General features: G+C 39.5%; 3 protein-coding genes across 5 annotated transcripts in view; all 3 read left to right on the top strand.

Annotated features, from left to right (window-relative positions):
• The window catches only part of LOC135650499 (transcription factor bHLH78-like), a 3,873-nt gene extending 516 nt beyond the window's left edge, over positions 1-3,357 (top strand). For 2 of the 3 annotated variants that reach the window (XR_010501556.1, XR_010501555.1), the window contains 9 exons: positions 1-756; positions 832-1,053; positions 1,143-1,208; positions 1,293-1,361; positions 1,441-1,512; positions 1,593-1,811; positions 1,909-1,972; positions 2,063-2,418; positions 2,855-3,357. The exon at positions 1-756 is cut by the window's left edge. Coding sequence is in view for 1 of the 3 variants with exons in the window: in XM_065169898.1 (XP_065025970.1) it covers positions 1-756; positions 832-1,053; positions 1,143-1,208; positions 1,293-1,361; positions 1,441-1,512; positions 1,593-1,811; positions 1,909-1,972; positions 2,063-2,100 (1,506 nt within the window). In the remaining 2 variants the exon portion in view is untranslated. Of the gene's footprint in view, positions 757-831; positions 1,054-1,142; positions 1,209-1,292; positions 1,362-1,440; positions 1,513-1,592; positions 1,812-1,908; positions 1,973-2,062 lie in introns of all 3 variants that reach the window. The other variant, XM_065169898.1, reaches the window with a different exon arrangement.
• A 4,655-nt stretch (positions 3,358-8,012) lies between these two features.
• LOC135651764 (U-box domain-containing protein 9-like) lies at positions 8,013-11,049 on the top strand. The gene is made up of 2 exons (XM_065172177.1): positions 8,013-8,490; positions 9,714-11,049. Exons 1-2 carry the CDS (start codon positions 8,140-8,142, stop codon positions 10,803-10,805), a joined length of 1,443 nt encoding a protein of 480 aa, XP_065028249.1. The 5' UTR covers positions 8,013-8,139; the 3' UTR covers positions 10,806-11,049.
• Positions 11,050-11,869: 820 nt separating this feature from the next.
• Positions 11,870-14,884, top strand: LOC135650831 (large ribosomal subunit protein eL32z-like). Its single transcript, XM_065170452.1, has 5 exons — positions 11,870-11,996; positions 12,115-12,152; positions 12,309-12,398; positions 14,304-14,485; positions 14,601-14,884. The coding sequence occupies exons 3-5, from the start codon at positions 12,309-12,311 to the stop codon at positions 14,728-14,730; spliced, it is 402 nt and encodes a 133-aa protein (XP_065026524.1). The 5' UTR covers positions 11,870-11,996; positions 12,115-12,152; the 3' UTR covers positions 14,731-14,884.
• The last annotated feature ends 381 nt before the right edge of the window (positions 14,885-15,265 follow it).

The following is a 15,265-nucleotide window of genomic DNA, read 5'->3' as shown; positions in this document are numbered from 1 at the left end:
CCGCAGTGCTTCCTCCACCTCAATTGGAAGCAGCCGATGGCCCACGACGCCGACTTCGAGTCGGCTCTCAGCTCGCTCGTCTCCTCGCCGTGCTCCAACCCGCCGGCCTCCGCCGACGGCAGCGGTATCGGAGAGCTCATAGGTCGGTTGGGAGGCATCTGCAACTCCAACGACATCTCGCCGAGTTATCGATACCGTAGTGCTGACGCTTCTTGTTACGGCACTCCGCTGAATTCCCCACCAAAACTCAATCTTTCCGTGATGGATCACCGGCAGCAGGGAAGAGGAGGGCCACCGATGCCGGTGAATCGAGTGCCCGGACCTCATCTCGGGCCACTTTCGGCCGAACCGGGGTTCGAGGACGGCGCCGCAAGGCTTTCTTGCTTTGCAGGAAGGAGTTCCGGGAGTTTCGCAGGCCAATTCGGGTTCCTGGAGCCCGGAAATCTTTCGGAGGCCTCGCGCAGCGAATCTCCGAAGGCAGGTTTTGGGTCTTGCGTGGGAGTTGGACAGAACAGGAGCGAACGCCCTGCCCATCTGGAGACGGAGATGAGGTCGACAATTGGTGTATCTTCGACAGCGGAGAAGTCGGAGCTCGGAAATGGCCCGGAGGAGTCGTCGTTGTCCCATCGGATGACGGCGGAGGCATCATCCCTGAGAGGTATCGCTGACAACAATTCAGGGAAATGGAAGACAGCGGCAAAGCGGAAAGGAAGGGAGGCACCTTTATCTTCTTCTGCCACTAATCCCCCTGCTAATGTATGGTTGAATTGACTCACAATTCTGCTTCTTTTGCCAATCTTTATGCTAATTCCATGTTCCTCTCAAATGCAGATGACAGAGGAGGAGAACTCCGATGCAAAGAGATGCAAATCGGCTGACAGAAATGGAGGTGCAAAGAATGCGGCGGTGAAGCCGAAGACGGAGCAGAATGGAGATCCTGGCCACCGCGAGGGCAAGGATAATGATCACAAGCCCCCTGAGCCACCGAAGGATTACATCCATGTGAGGGCGAGAAGAGGACAAGCCACTGATGCTCACAGCCTCGCCGAGAGGGTAAGGAAAACGTGGCTCAGTGTTCATCTCCGTGTCTTGCACTTCACAATTTACTGGTCCCGAGTTCATAAAATGCCTTCTTCCACCAGGTTAGAAGAGAGAAGATCAGTAAGAGGATGAAGTTTCTGCAAGATCTTGTGCCAGGTTGCAACAAGGTAAAATGGTTTCTTCTGTAGATCTCAGATCATCACTCCCTAGCTTCATGTAATTAGTTAGTCATGGTAATTTCGGAATTGCAGGTGACCGGCAAGGCTGTGATGCTTGATGAGATCATAAACTATGTGCAGTCACTGCAGCGGCAAGTCGAGGTATCAACATTGTGCTCGGATTGAACTTTGCATTACTTGTAATCTAGGTTTTCACCTGAACCCAATTTCTTGGTTTCAGTTCCTATCCATGAAGTTAACCACCCTGAATCCCCAGATGGATGTTAGCATGGAAAATTTCCTGCCAAAAGATGTAAGCTTGTGCAATCTCCTTAGTTCTAGTTCCATCCACACTCATCAAGTAATGTATGCCTTAACCATCTGCAAATTCAGATGTATCAATCTCGTGGACTGATGCCACAGCCAGTTTATCCGGCAGAGATAGGCACAGTGTTGTCGTATGCTCACCAGCCTCAGACTATCGCTCTCCAGAGCGTCATGACATCCGGTCTCGAAGCGCAATTCTCCTTGAATCCATTACAATCCTCCTTACGACAGTCTCAGAGTATGCAACATGCCACCACGGACGCATACACAGATGCTCCCTCTCAGGTAAATGACGTAGCCCATTCAATACAGAACTGATTTATCATCAAAAAATCTTTAAACGATACGTTGTGTCATGTGAAAAATGTTAATCAACTTTCAGCTTGGGGGTCTTTGGGAGGATGACCTGCAGAGTGTTGCTCAGACTGGCTTTGGGCAGAACCATGGTAAGCAAATTGGCACGGTAATGGATTTGTTTGGCTAGTTCATGGATTGAAGATTTTAGGGTAAGTCTGATATTTCATCATCTGATGCAGGCCAAACGCACACTGGTCACATGAAAATTGAACTCTAATCATGTGATTTCAGAGTAAAGCCTTCGTATATAAATGAGACGTGCTTTGAAATAGCATTGTGAAGTTTTTGCTAATGACCATTAGGTCTGCGCTCGTAATTGATGTGGAGATTTCTTTTCAAAAGCACAGGTAAGATTGTAACAAATGAAAACAAGACGGTGCAGGATTTCAGTATGAAGATGTGGTTCTGTACTCCCATAAGTGCCATGTTCATAAGTTCATGAAGGTGTTTTCATGGTTATGTGCTGCAACTCTCCTGCTGCTTCCAGCGATTCGACGCTATCGCATATTTGGACTTTGGACTGCAGTGAGAATCCGTAAGCCCTTTACATCTTAGTACTTCCTGCTTGAATAGGAGATATTCCCACAGAATCTGTAAAGTATTTCCTTCCTTGTATGGACCACCTAACAGTAGAAGTACTACACTCACATACTGATCGAGTTGTATGCTCTCAAGATAGACTGACCTATCATGAGAAGAATAGCATCAAAATGACCAGGTTGGCAAAAGCTTTTGAATTTGACAAGTATCTCTCAAGTTGAAAAATTCCTTGTTCAGAATTCTTTTTCCATATAGCTTTACAGTTCATTGAAGGAAGAAAAAGGTGGAATTAGATTCCTTTCAGCAAGTTAAATCATTGTCTCTCATCCTCACAGGACTGTCATGTTAGATCGGTTACCTTCATACATTATCTTGCCAGTGATTTCCCTGTGAACTAAAGCCATAACTGATGCTTTGTTTCTTCTTATCAGAACCAACCTAGACAAGGATGAGGGCCATGATTGTTAGTGGATTACTGCATCTTGCTGCAATTTTTTCGGACAAGCATCATGGAGTGTTTTCCCTGTTGATGTGATGCCAATCGAACTAAAAATCATCAGATGTGATGTTCCGTTTTCGATCAGGTCCGGAACGTAACACCTTGAGAACAGTTTTGTGTTGGTAATTATTTCCTTCATTAAACATGATTGCAGTACTCAGCCATGAACTCCATCAGTCATGTACTATTTGACTGTATCCTCTCTTCCCTTTCAACTCCACAAGCTGTGGGGTATTATCAAATACTCCAATCATCCTAAGCCATGAAAGACTCATGAAGCTCAGAATTACCAGCAAATGTCTCTTTCCCTTCGTGATGTATCTTTTCTATTCTTACTTAAGATCTTGGCTCTTTTATCTAGTTGCATAGATGTATAGAAGAATCATAATGGTTTCATGTAGCTGCTGCATGTTGATTGGTTTCCCTTATGCTGGAGATCATTTTGATCTTATTCTGTTGAGATTAAACTCTCCCTATCTGAAACATAAAGCAGTAACAGCTTTGTTTCCTTCAACTTTTTGACATGATAGACTCTCCTTCTTCCTGTCCTTCACTGGGAAGAGGCCAAACGAAAGAGTACTGTCTGCAATGGAGTGGACACTGCTTCAGCTGATCCACTTAAGACATTTGCCCCCCCAAACTACATCTTAAAAATTTCCAAAACAACATGTAGATGCAGACCACAGGAAAAAGCCAAGTGAACATCTGCTACAGGCCATTTCTCTCTGGCCATTTCTCTCTTTCATATATCAGGTTGGATCTCTAAGGAATGTTAGTCTCTGTGTAGACCATGTTTTGCCAATAAGATTAAGGTAATGGACATATACTTGGATTCCATGATGCTGGAGATGCTTCAGCCTCACTGTCCAACATCAGGTCCCTGTCATGGATGAGCAAGCTAAATTCCCATATCTTGAGTGTTCAGTGAGACATCACTGTCAACCAACTGGCAGTGGTGCTGTCACTTGTGGCCAATCCACTAGTGCCATTCACATTGTTACTGTCTGTTTATGCAACATGATTTGGGAGACATTTCTGAGGTGCTTTAAGTGTCAAGAGGTGTGGAAGATGATTAAATGTGCTGGGTGTTGATAAAGCAGCTTTGGCAACACTCAAAGTTACTCCTTCATTCGAAATGGAATTGGATGGACTTATAAAGTATCAATTAAGTATTTTAATCTAATCATTCATGCTCAACAAGTTAATATGTTAATTAGTTCATGGGTTAGGTCATGATATATAGTATCAAAACTAGTATGATATTGCATCATATCTTAAATCCTTAAGCATGAGAGAGATTATAATATCCTGATTTATTCTTCAACATTAAAAGTAGGAGACGATTTAAAGTATTTTGAGTTTTACGTGACGTGGGTATTATTATTATCTCGAATTTAAGTATTTTGAGATGAAGATTAATTTTGAATAAATAAGTGAGTTAATTATCTTACCGAATCGATCGATATATATAATATAATAAGTAAACAAAAAAAAGAGAAAATGACTTGCACATGCATTGTCACGTAACAGCTGCTCGATGATGGTTTTGTGGCCATGAAAAAACAAGATGAGATTCGACAACATTTTAGTCTGTGATCGATGGAAATGCCACATAATGCGCATTTAAATTCACAATTAGATTTGTAATAGAAACTATTCGATTTGAATTAATCAATTTAACTCGATTCCTTAACATAAATGATTCATCAAAGAGAGGCAGTGTGATCGAATAAGATGAATCAATCTAATTTGGACCAACAGTATCCTTTTCACTTGCTATAGATCATAATGCTGGTGATGTCAATCTCGACTCGTATTAAGCAATTAATTCATAGGTAATTCCTGCTTGATTAGGGATAATAGCCATCAATCTTGTCGATCTCATATCTCTGGAAATAATATCATTCGTGGGTTAAGTATGAGACTGACAAAACCGATGGGTTGTACGCAGAGGGAATCAAATGGCTGCGATGGACCACATGGAGTTAGACAAGTCGATTAGGTCCCAATTCATATGGCCTGCAAGAATTGTTTGACAGATAATTTGGACCATGGTGGATTGACAAGTCATGGATTAGAGTGAGGTTCGTGGCATGTCATTATCTATCCATCTATCTACTTTTGAAATCCCACAAACAGCAATTTCAATGGGAATTAATGACATGGCTGATACAGTACACCACGAGCCTCTCACCAATCCCATAACCACAAATAACATAATTATAATATAATCATGGTCTAATTGGATATCCCAAACTCTCATATATTCTTATCATGGATCTCTCACGAATTTTAAGATTGACTTATAAGGGACCGATGAATATATTACAAAAATTTTAGTTTAAACATTTTGATCCGTGATTTGAACTAAACGGAGTTATTGGCTGATTAGCCCATTAAACTTGGATCGTAACATTTTGTAACTCTCCCCAATTAATTAATAAAGACTAAGATTGACTTATAAAGGTTTGATGAGTGTACTATAAAATTTTAACTTAAGTATTTTGATCAGTTATTTAAATCAAATGAAATTATTGGTTAGTTAGCCCATCATACTCGGGTCTGATAGGAGAATATAATGTTAACGTATAACTTGAATAAAGAATAAAAAGAGAATATTTATTATGTGTTATATATATATATATATATATATATATATATATATATATATAAACTAAAGACTTTTGCCGACAATTGCTTTAGTATATAAAGATTCAAACCTATAAACTTCTCTTATATTTTCTTTATTTTGACATTGTAATTGTTTATAAAATAGACGATATATATCACACTTGATGCGGATGAGACTTGAAGACAGAATTTTATGCTCAGTTTTGATCCAAATTGTTGCATCTGATCATCGTTAAATGTGATATGTTTCTTGTGTTCGCCCTCCACATACCAACAGGCCACGGTAGCTGACTCAAAGCAAGCTGCTACTATAATGAGACATGGCAAGTGCCATAATGCAGCGCAGACGGTGGCGAGTCCAAATCGGGGGGTTGGTGACGAGTCGCGGTGGTGCGCGGTATGAGCGCAAGAGCCAAAACCCATCACTCGACTATGGCTCTCAACTCTACGTGCCACGTTGGTGGCCGCAAAGCCACACTGCCGGTGGCGCACTTAGAAGAGGAATCTATCCACGGCCGAGTTCATGGAGCTATACGCTAAAACGCGTGATCGAGTCGGTGCACATGACGAGATTCTTGTTTCGTGACGCGTGTGTCGAAGGGTAGCTTTTGTTATCGTTGAGGCACGTATTCAATACCGTATCTGTATTTGTATTTGTGAGTCGGAATACTATTTGAGTTGGATGTTGATTGCAAGTTAATCGAGGTTTTCTTCGGTGTTTGTCTCAGTATAATCTCTTAACATCAGCTAACAATACATTTGTTCAACTCTAAAAAGGTCAAACCGTGTACATTTTATCATTCAATGCTTAACTTTATTTATAGAGATTTATTTAATATTTATTTATTAATATTAGGATTTTTTTTCTGAACTTTTGAATAATGTTTATTGAGTCTGTTTAATCCAATTGTTTATTGGGTCTGTTTAATTCAATTAAAATCGGATAGATGCTTATTTAATATTTATTTATTATTAAGAGTCTAAATTTTAGTGAACTTTAGGTTTGTTTAAATTTTTTATTTTTATTAATAAATAAATAAAATATATTATTATTATTTATTATTATTATTATATTTTATTATTTATTTATTTATTATTAAGTGTTCAAGGATCGATGAGTCCTTTTATAATGGGTTATCTGTACCATAAGAGAGATTCGTATGTTTATCCTATACTAAATTAGGTTTGACTTCATATACAATAAATTCGTTTGACCTTATTATCATGATCTAGTTGTTAGTCATGATAATAAAGTATCAATCATATGATGATAAGGTCACAGTCACATGGTATTGAGATATTTAAGTATTGATCATATAATACTGAGATATCAATCATACGATACTAATAGCTCATATGACGCGAGATATGATTCATATATTGTGAGATATCTATTATACGATCTTGATATGCCTACCTATAATATTATTTGATTACATGATATAATAACAATTCATAATCAATAGAATTGGAACATCGTAGATTTACCTTCGATGTAAGTTCTATAGTAAATATCCAAATAAAAATCAAAGAATCAAATTCTTATCAAATATACAAGAATTTTGATTCCAAACAAATTCTTTTAGGATCAAAGCTTCTTAGGTGAACAAATTGCATGGCTCAACACCAACTATGGCCATTGAAAATTTTAATTATATATTCCCTTAAAATTAAAATTAATTTTAATTAAAAACTAAAATTATTAATTAGGGTTTTTTTTTTATCGTAATAGCCTAACAAGGAAAATTAGCATTAATTGTCAATTGAAATGACACATTATGAACAAAATAAAATAAAACAATTAATTTATCATTAAAATTAAAAATAATCATTATATTCCCAAGTAAGAAACCTTCTATCCTCATCATAATTCCTCACATAATCTCCATCATAATTCCTCGTCATGAACAATTCTGATCTCACTAAGATTCTGAAGGTGAACAGTCACAATTACTCAAATCCCATTGCAATTTCTAATTTCACATAATCTCAAAAAATTGGCGATACAAATCTCATTTAATGTGTTATAAATGCAAAACAATTGCCAGCAGCGCTATGACGTGTGGGTCCCTTTACTCCTCTGTCCCAAGTATTCCGTCAGAACAAGATTAGCCTATCCTATTCCCTCACTGTTATTCTGTTATAAAACCGTTCCAATCATTATGGTGATTATTTGTGTAAATTTCATCGTATAAGGAAGGTTCTTATCCTGCTCCGGCGAAGCAATATATACACTTTACTTCAGCGGTGTAAGCATTTAACAGAGAAAGGAACTAAACTACAAAAGAACGCTTTTTTCGACCTACTTAACTGGCACCCGTCTTTACTACATTTCGAGGAGTTGCTCGTGGACCTCACCATTTTGTGCAACCAGAAGGCAGGTGAGAAGGCGTGCAGAGACCAACAGGTAGAAAAAGTAATGCTTCTGCGTATATATGTATTTATTGGAGACGAGCTCTCGAATTCGCCTTCGGCTTCGTCTCCTTTCGCTCGACCTCCGAAGAGGAGAGATATGAAGGAAGCGGGAGGCGACGACGAAGGCGAAGCCGAGGAGGAGAAGAGAGCAGAGAAACCATAGTATATCGAATGGCCTTACCCTTCCTTAATGGGGTCGTAGGGACGGCGGCGATGGCGAAGCCGGGGGTGTCGGCCGCGGCGGCAGGGGAGTTGAAGAACGAATTGCAAAGGCTGGTGAGGGAGATCGCTGAGGAGGACGATGGGCAGATTGGGACCTACGAGGAGGCCGCCAGGGTGCTCGCGGCGCTCAAACAGGTCACCTTTGCCGGGAGAGGGGTCTCCAACGGTACGCCGCGGTCGCCCTTGGCGAACCAGAGGAGAACAGATGAGAGGATGGATTCGGCGTCGGTTCCCGAGCATTTCCGGTGCCCCATATCGTCGGAGTTGATGAAGGACCCTGTGGTCCTGGCCTCCGGACAGGTCTAAAATATCTAGGGTTAGGGTTTTGTTCTTGCAATCTTTACGTCGGTGGGTTTTGGAGATGTCGAGTTCAAGTTTAAATGCTTCTTTACAATTTTTTTATTAGAATCGTTACGGTTTGATTGGGTTTCTCGAACTGGAATTTTCTGCGATATTTCTTTTTCTGTGTTATCTTTTGATATTTTCTCGGTTAATTCCGTGTTGTTCTTTAGCTAAGAAATGATGCTCCGTTTTGTATCAATGACCGTATTTTGTGGAGAGATTGCATCTCATACCATCTATATTCACAGAACACGATATGATAAGAAAGACTTTACCTTGCGGAGAGATTGCATCTCCTACCACCCTATAAATAACAAAACATAAATATCGTATGTGATATATATCTTTTTTAAGTCGAAAAAAGGGGGAACAATGCATTATGTAACCTTAGACTTGTAAATCTTTTGAATAAATTGGTTCATTTTGGCATCAAAATTAATTATTAGTCTGAGTTGTATACAATTGTTTATGCTCTCTGTGTTTGGAACTTTTGCAGGACTTCATGTAGTCATTGTACTTTAGTTCTCATCCTGTCTCTGATAAGTTTATTAGTTGCAGTAGAAAAGTAAAAAATGGTTACTTCTGATTATTTTTGAATCTTCTCTTGAAAAAAAAAAAAAAACTATTGTTCAATTTTAAATGTCTTACTGTGAACTTGTTGTTGTTTGTTATTTAGTGTTTCAATTATCCTTAACCATTAGAGTTCTTGTGATCAATGAGATAGCTACGAATGCATATTGGTCTCTGAATCTATTAGTTTTTGCATTATAAAAGTCCTCCAAGTTAAACGTTCACTATTGGTTGTCTTACTGTAAATTTCTTATTGTTTGATATTTAGGTTTTTCAATTATTCCCAACCATTAGATTTCTTGCGGTCAATGAGATAATGAGATAGATACTAATGCATATTAGTCCCTAAATCTATTAGTTTCTGCATTATAAAAGTCCTCCAGATCTCTTAGCTTGGGCATATTAGTTCCTCAAGTTAAATCAAATTGATATACCAAGTATATTTCATCATCAAATTGGCAATAGTTATTAGGAAAGTTGTTGACAGGACAACCATGCACACCACAGATGCTACTCTGGGACATGCTTGCTATGCACATTAATCTTAACGATGATGTCCTGTTCCTTTCTTCAGTATCAATGATAGGTGTGCATTTTGTATCCTTTTGCAGACCTATGACCGGCCATTCATTCAGGAATGGCTGAATTCTGGGAACCGGACTTGTCCACAATCACATCAGATCCTGCCAAACACCATCCTCACCCCTAATCACCTTGTCCATAGGATGATCTCCCAATGGTGCATAGAACATGATGTTTCCCTCCCTCCACTTGATAATGAGCAAGATGAAGACAAAGGTTTAATCACCGTTACGGAGAAGAATGTGCTTGATGGGCTCCTCCAAAAGATTTGTTCACCCTCTTCTGTTATGGAACAGAAGCGAGCCTTAAGCGAACTTCGACTCCTCACGAAGTGCAAAAGATCCTTTAGAGCCCTCATTGGAGAAAATGATGATGCAATCTCCCAATTGTTGGCTGTTCCCTCTATTCCTGAATTGAGTGCTGACCCAAAAGTACAAGAGGATACTGTGACGACAATTCTGAACATCTCGATCAATGAAACCAATAAGAAGATTGTCGGGGACAACCCGCAAGCCATACCCTTTCTTATTGATGCTCTGAAAGCTGGAAGAATCGAGACATGTAGCAATTCAGCAGCAGCTCTCTTCAGCTTATCAGCCCTTGATTCCAACAAACTCAAGATTGGTGAATTGGGGGCAATGAAACCACTTATAGAGTTGTTGGAACAAGGCAGTTCATCTGCCAAGAAGGATGCGGGGTCTGCTATTTTCAGCCTGTGCTTGGTTCATGAGAACAGAGCAAGAGCAGTGAGTGGCGGTGTGCTGGGGGTAGTTTTAAAGGCTATTACTGATCGCTCACTTGTGAACGAGTCACTGGCTATCCTTGCACTCCTGTCGAGCAACCAAGAGGCTATCGAGGAGATTGCTGAGACTGGTGGAGTTCCTTGTCTGCTCAGCATCATAAGGGAGAGTTCATGTGCACGAAACAAAGAGAATGCAGTAGCCGTTCTCTACTCAATCTGCATGTATGACCGGAAAAGGCTGAGGGAGGTTGGGGAAGAGGAGGACTCTAATGGAATCATCTCTCAACTGGTTCAGAATGGTACTTCTAGGGCACGTCGGAAGGCTGCTGGGATTCTAGACAAATGGAAGCGGACATTGCGCCTACACTATTCTTGCTAGATGTCCATGAAATTGAGTGAATAAGGTACATATTATGTACATATTTCCTCCCTTTAGAGCTCCTTTCAAGGACACTGTTCCATTGATATCTCTGAGATATGGTTACTGAAGAGTTGGTTCTCGAGAGTATGTGAACATTAGTTCCAGAGCTGTCTTTCTTCTTTTATGTGCCTATATTTTGTGCAACTGTTTCTTGTGTAAATGTTTTCCTTAAGTTCCAAAAGAAAATTCTTTTAGATTTGCATATTACTCTTTGATGCATTTTAAACCTCAAATTTCGAAGTGTGGTGCATATTAATCATTTTGTTAGTTAATTCTTCGTAATTATTTATAAGATGATGTTGATGTTAATGGTCTGTTCTCTCTTAATAGCATAAAAGTAACATTCCTGAGTAGTCCACGTTGGAAATAAAAAAAAGTTTAAGATTGATTTATAAGAATCGAATGTATTATTATTAATTTTAGTTTAAATGAAATTGATGGATTAGTTAACTTAGAGTGTGACATTGAATGATGAAATCAACCACGAAACCCATTCTTGAGCCCTGTTTCCTCTTCAATCAACAGCCAATGAGATAGCAAATCCTGGAATTATTTTGTTTTGAGAACCAAGAAGGATCAAGAAAAAAGGAATGGCTGAAGATCTGAATAGTTATTGACCAAGGATTCTAATTCCTAATAGCGGAAACTACGCCTGTTGTAATGTTCTTTTTGGTCGTTGCAAACTGCTGCAATGCTTGTATTCGATCGGGTGCTCAAGACCTTGATAAGTTTCAGGGGTGTATCGATCTGATCTCCATTTCATGAATGAAGTGGCTTCTCACAGAACTGAAACGTGGGGCCGCTTTGCAAACTTTCAGGGTTGTTCACCTAGTATCACGCGACGCGAGCCAAATGGACGGCTGCGATGGGACTTTGATAACTTACCGGGGTGTATCGACCTGACGTGTCAACTGAGTCACCCGGATCCATTTCATGAATGAAGTGGCCGCTCACAGAACCAAAAAGTGGGGCCTCTTTGCAACCTCGCAGGGTGATTCATCCAGTATCAGGCGATGCGGGCCAAATGGACGGCATCGATGGGCTCCGCAAGCGTTCGATGGTATATATAAATCCCCGCTACGCAGGCCTTCTTTTAGGGTTAGCGCCGAGGTCCGTGGGACGGCGGGCTTGATACAAGGAAGCACGGTGGTGAGTGGCCATCGTTCTCGCCCTATACCTCCTATCTCTAAGGGTTTTGATTCTGGAGCTGTTGCCTGCTCCTGAGGTGCTAATACTATCTTTCACCTGATTGATCTTTTGCGTGCAGCTTGTCGCGTTATCTTGTGGTCTTCTAGCCGGCCCGAGGTAACATTCCCCGATCCTTGACTACCGACTTGTCTTTAGCTCTTGTGACGCTTGGACTGGCGGAAAAATCGAACCTTTTGGGGTTGGTGGCGGTGATTTGTTGCATTTTGGTTTAAGAATGCTGATCTGTCTTCGTTTTTATCTATTCAACAATAGATGGCGGTTCCGTTGCTCACCAAGAAGATTGTCAAGAAGCGTGTCAAGAAGTTCAAGAGGCCCCAGAGCGACCGCAAAATCTGCGTGAAGGTAACATCGATTCTATCTGATTCCTTGGCTTCCTTTAATGTAAAGGTTTGATTGCTTTGATGATGGATCCTTGGTTTCCTTATGAACTGTTGCGAGTTGAAGTTTAATTGATGGATTGCAGTTCATTTGTAGATTGTGATCTTAGGTTGTTGCATTTGTTCTATAGTTCACTTGATTTGTTTGCTTTCACTTTGCTTTATGTCAGTGTCTAGCAGTACTTGTTTGCGTCTCCCTCTAGTTTGGTAATGACAGATGATATGTGATAATAACATGTTAAGGATTTTATAAGATCAACCGAAATGCATGGCCATTCGAAGTAAGACCATCGCTGTGACATGTTGAAGAACATGTAAAATTCAATAAATAATCATGTAAAATGACAATGGTCTTTCTTCTTTTAGATAGTTAATTTTTGTTTAGGGTTGCTTTTTTTTTGGTAAAATAGGTTAAAATGCCTCGTAAAACCGCCATGTGCATTCTCCTTTCATGGTCCAAGTGAAATTTCTATTGCTGTCTATTTCTTCTACTGTTGAGTATTTTTTTTCATCCTTGTGGAGGTTCTATGATTGTGAGCCATAGAATTGAAGTCTGGGACAATTTCATATATATACCTTGTAAGGCAAGGGGTAATGGATATATCCTTTTGAAAGTTCCATGATATATCTCAAGCTTTTGTTATACAATGTTTAAATTTTTGTGGATAAGCCTAGACATGATTATATATTTTTTTCTTTGACTTTAAAGATCTCGTTGCCATCACAAGAGCTTGTTATCTCTCTCACGAATTTTGAGTCATTTCACCTACTGTAGATTTAAATGCTCGATTAATGCAACTAGAATTGGTAGGATATAATTCTCTTTTCTTTCTTCTAAAAATGTCAAAAGTCAGTGGAGTAGTGATATTCAATCATGGAGAAAGTTGATATAACTTAAAGACTGATATCCTATCACATGTTGCATTGATTCTTAATTATACTTTTGGATTACTTTTGAGAATTCAACGGGCTTTTCAAGTTTGTCAGATCTCATATTTAAGGTAAATGCTTAAACATTATATTGCGTTACATGTGCTTTAATGTAAATGGTTTGTTTTTATGAGAAAGATGGCTCCTGTGATCACAGAATTCTAGTTTACTTATTAATTCTATCAATCAGACTACTTCGTGGGCTTGTAGAAACATGCAAAATTTCCGAAACTGTGGCTGGTGCTCTGGTTTCAAATAACTCCTGGTCTTTGGAGTGTGTTGCTAAGTACCAACAGTAACAGTACTCTAAATTTCTCCTTTTCTTCTTTGATATGTATTGTTTTCATTTGAATGTATGCTGGGAAATACAATTATTCAGCATGCCTAGACTAAGTTGAAACTTAAATCACTCGGTGAATATAGCCATCTCAGCTTTCTGAAATCAGCACTCGAATTTTTTTTTTACTGTGGATGTTCTGGAATAGTCAAAATATCTAAACTAGTAACATCTTTTTGTGCCAAGTTGTTTGTCCAAAGGAAATCTTGTTCATGGTGTACAATTTCTACATGCTGGTCCATTCTCCCTGTTATCCCTCCGAATGAACTGACAGTGGTCTTGTAAGTTTAGTGTTACAAAATGTTTGGTTGAAATTCAGCACTTCAGTCTACTGAAGTTTGAATGCTCAACTAAGATAAATGGGTCAACCCTTTGAAATGGAAGCCCAGTTTCTTTATCTGTGAGACCTCATTTTCATTCATATTGCATAATGCTGCTAGCATTTCCTCCAGCGTTCCTCTTTGGCTAGGGCATTGCCTCTATATGTGGTTATGTTTTTGAAAGCATAACATGTTTAAGTTTTCTTTGCTGCTCTTACAAGGTGTATTATGCTTATTTTAACTGTTTATGTTTCTTATGATCGAAATGTTTTGGTTTTTATAGCCAAATTGGCGCAGGCCTAAGGGCATTGATTCTCGTGTAAGGAGAAAATTTAAAGGATGTACCTTAATGCCAAATATTGGGTACGGTTCAGACAAGAAGACACGCCACTACCTGCCAAATGGGTTTAAGAAGCTTGTGGTTTACAATGTTGCTGAGTTAGAACTGCTCATGATGCACAACAGGTGCACTTCCTAATTGCTGCTGCACTAGTTGGTTTAAGATATTAGTACTGCACCGGAGATGGATATGTTGCATGTTTTATTTTTTTGATTCAAGATGTCCTGTGTAATTTCTCAGGACTTACTGTGCTGAAATTGCACACAATGTCTCCACGAAGAAGCGCAAGTTGATCGTTGAGCGAGCTGCTCAACTTGACATTGTTGTCACCAACAAGCTGGCAAGGCTGCGCAGCCAGGAGGACGAATGAGCCTGGCGGAAAGTCTGCAACACCAACCAGTTCAAAGATTAATTCTTTTCAATTTTGCACATTTTTGGCTTGTTGGATCATCTTAATTCTGAGATACTGTGTTTGTTGGTCTGAAACTAGTTTTGGTAACAAGATTTTGGCTAGTTGCACTTTATGATCCTTGGTATCTAACATGAATGGCATTGGCTGGAGCTTTAATTCTGACCACAATTGCGTTTGTGTGTAGTTCCAAGTTTCCATGGATGGCAACCTTTTGCACTGCATTGTTACTTGGAGTTTTACATTAATATACTGCAATCAAACTTGCTCTTAACCTTCGATGAGGCCATAAAGGTCAGGAACCCAGGATTGATGCAATCTTCTTCTAATGCTCAAATTAACCCATTTGTTCACTCCACAACTCCCAAAAGCCATCCCCATCTTGACTTGATCGTTCTTCCTATGGAACTAAGATGTTTGATTTAGAAATTTTGTGTAAATCTTTCATATGCATCTGACACTATCTAACTATTTATGCGTTATTTTCATCATCTAG

The sequence above is a fragment of the Musa acuminata genome, chromosome BXJ3-10, assembly GCF_036884655.1.
Source record: "Musa acuminata AAA Group cultivar baxijiao chromosome BXJ3-10, Cavendish_Baxijiao_AAA, whole genome shotgun sequence".
NCBI classification, from domain to species: domain Eukaryota; kingdom Viridiplantae; phylum Streptophyta; class Magnoliopsida; order Zingiberales; family Musaceae; genus Musa; species Musa acuminata.
The sequence above is the reverse complement of the archived record's forward strand: the minus strand, read 5'-3'. Positions and strand labels throughout refer to the sequence as shown.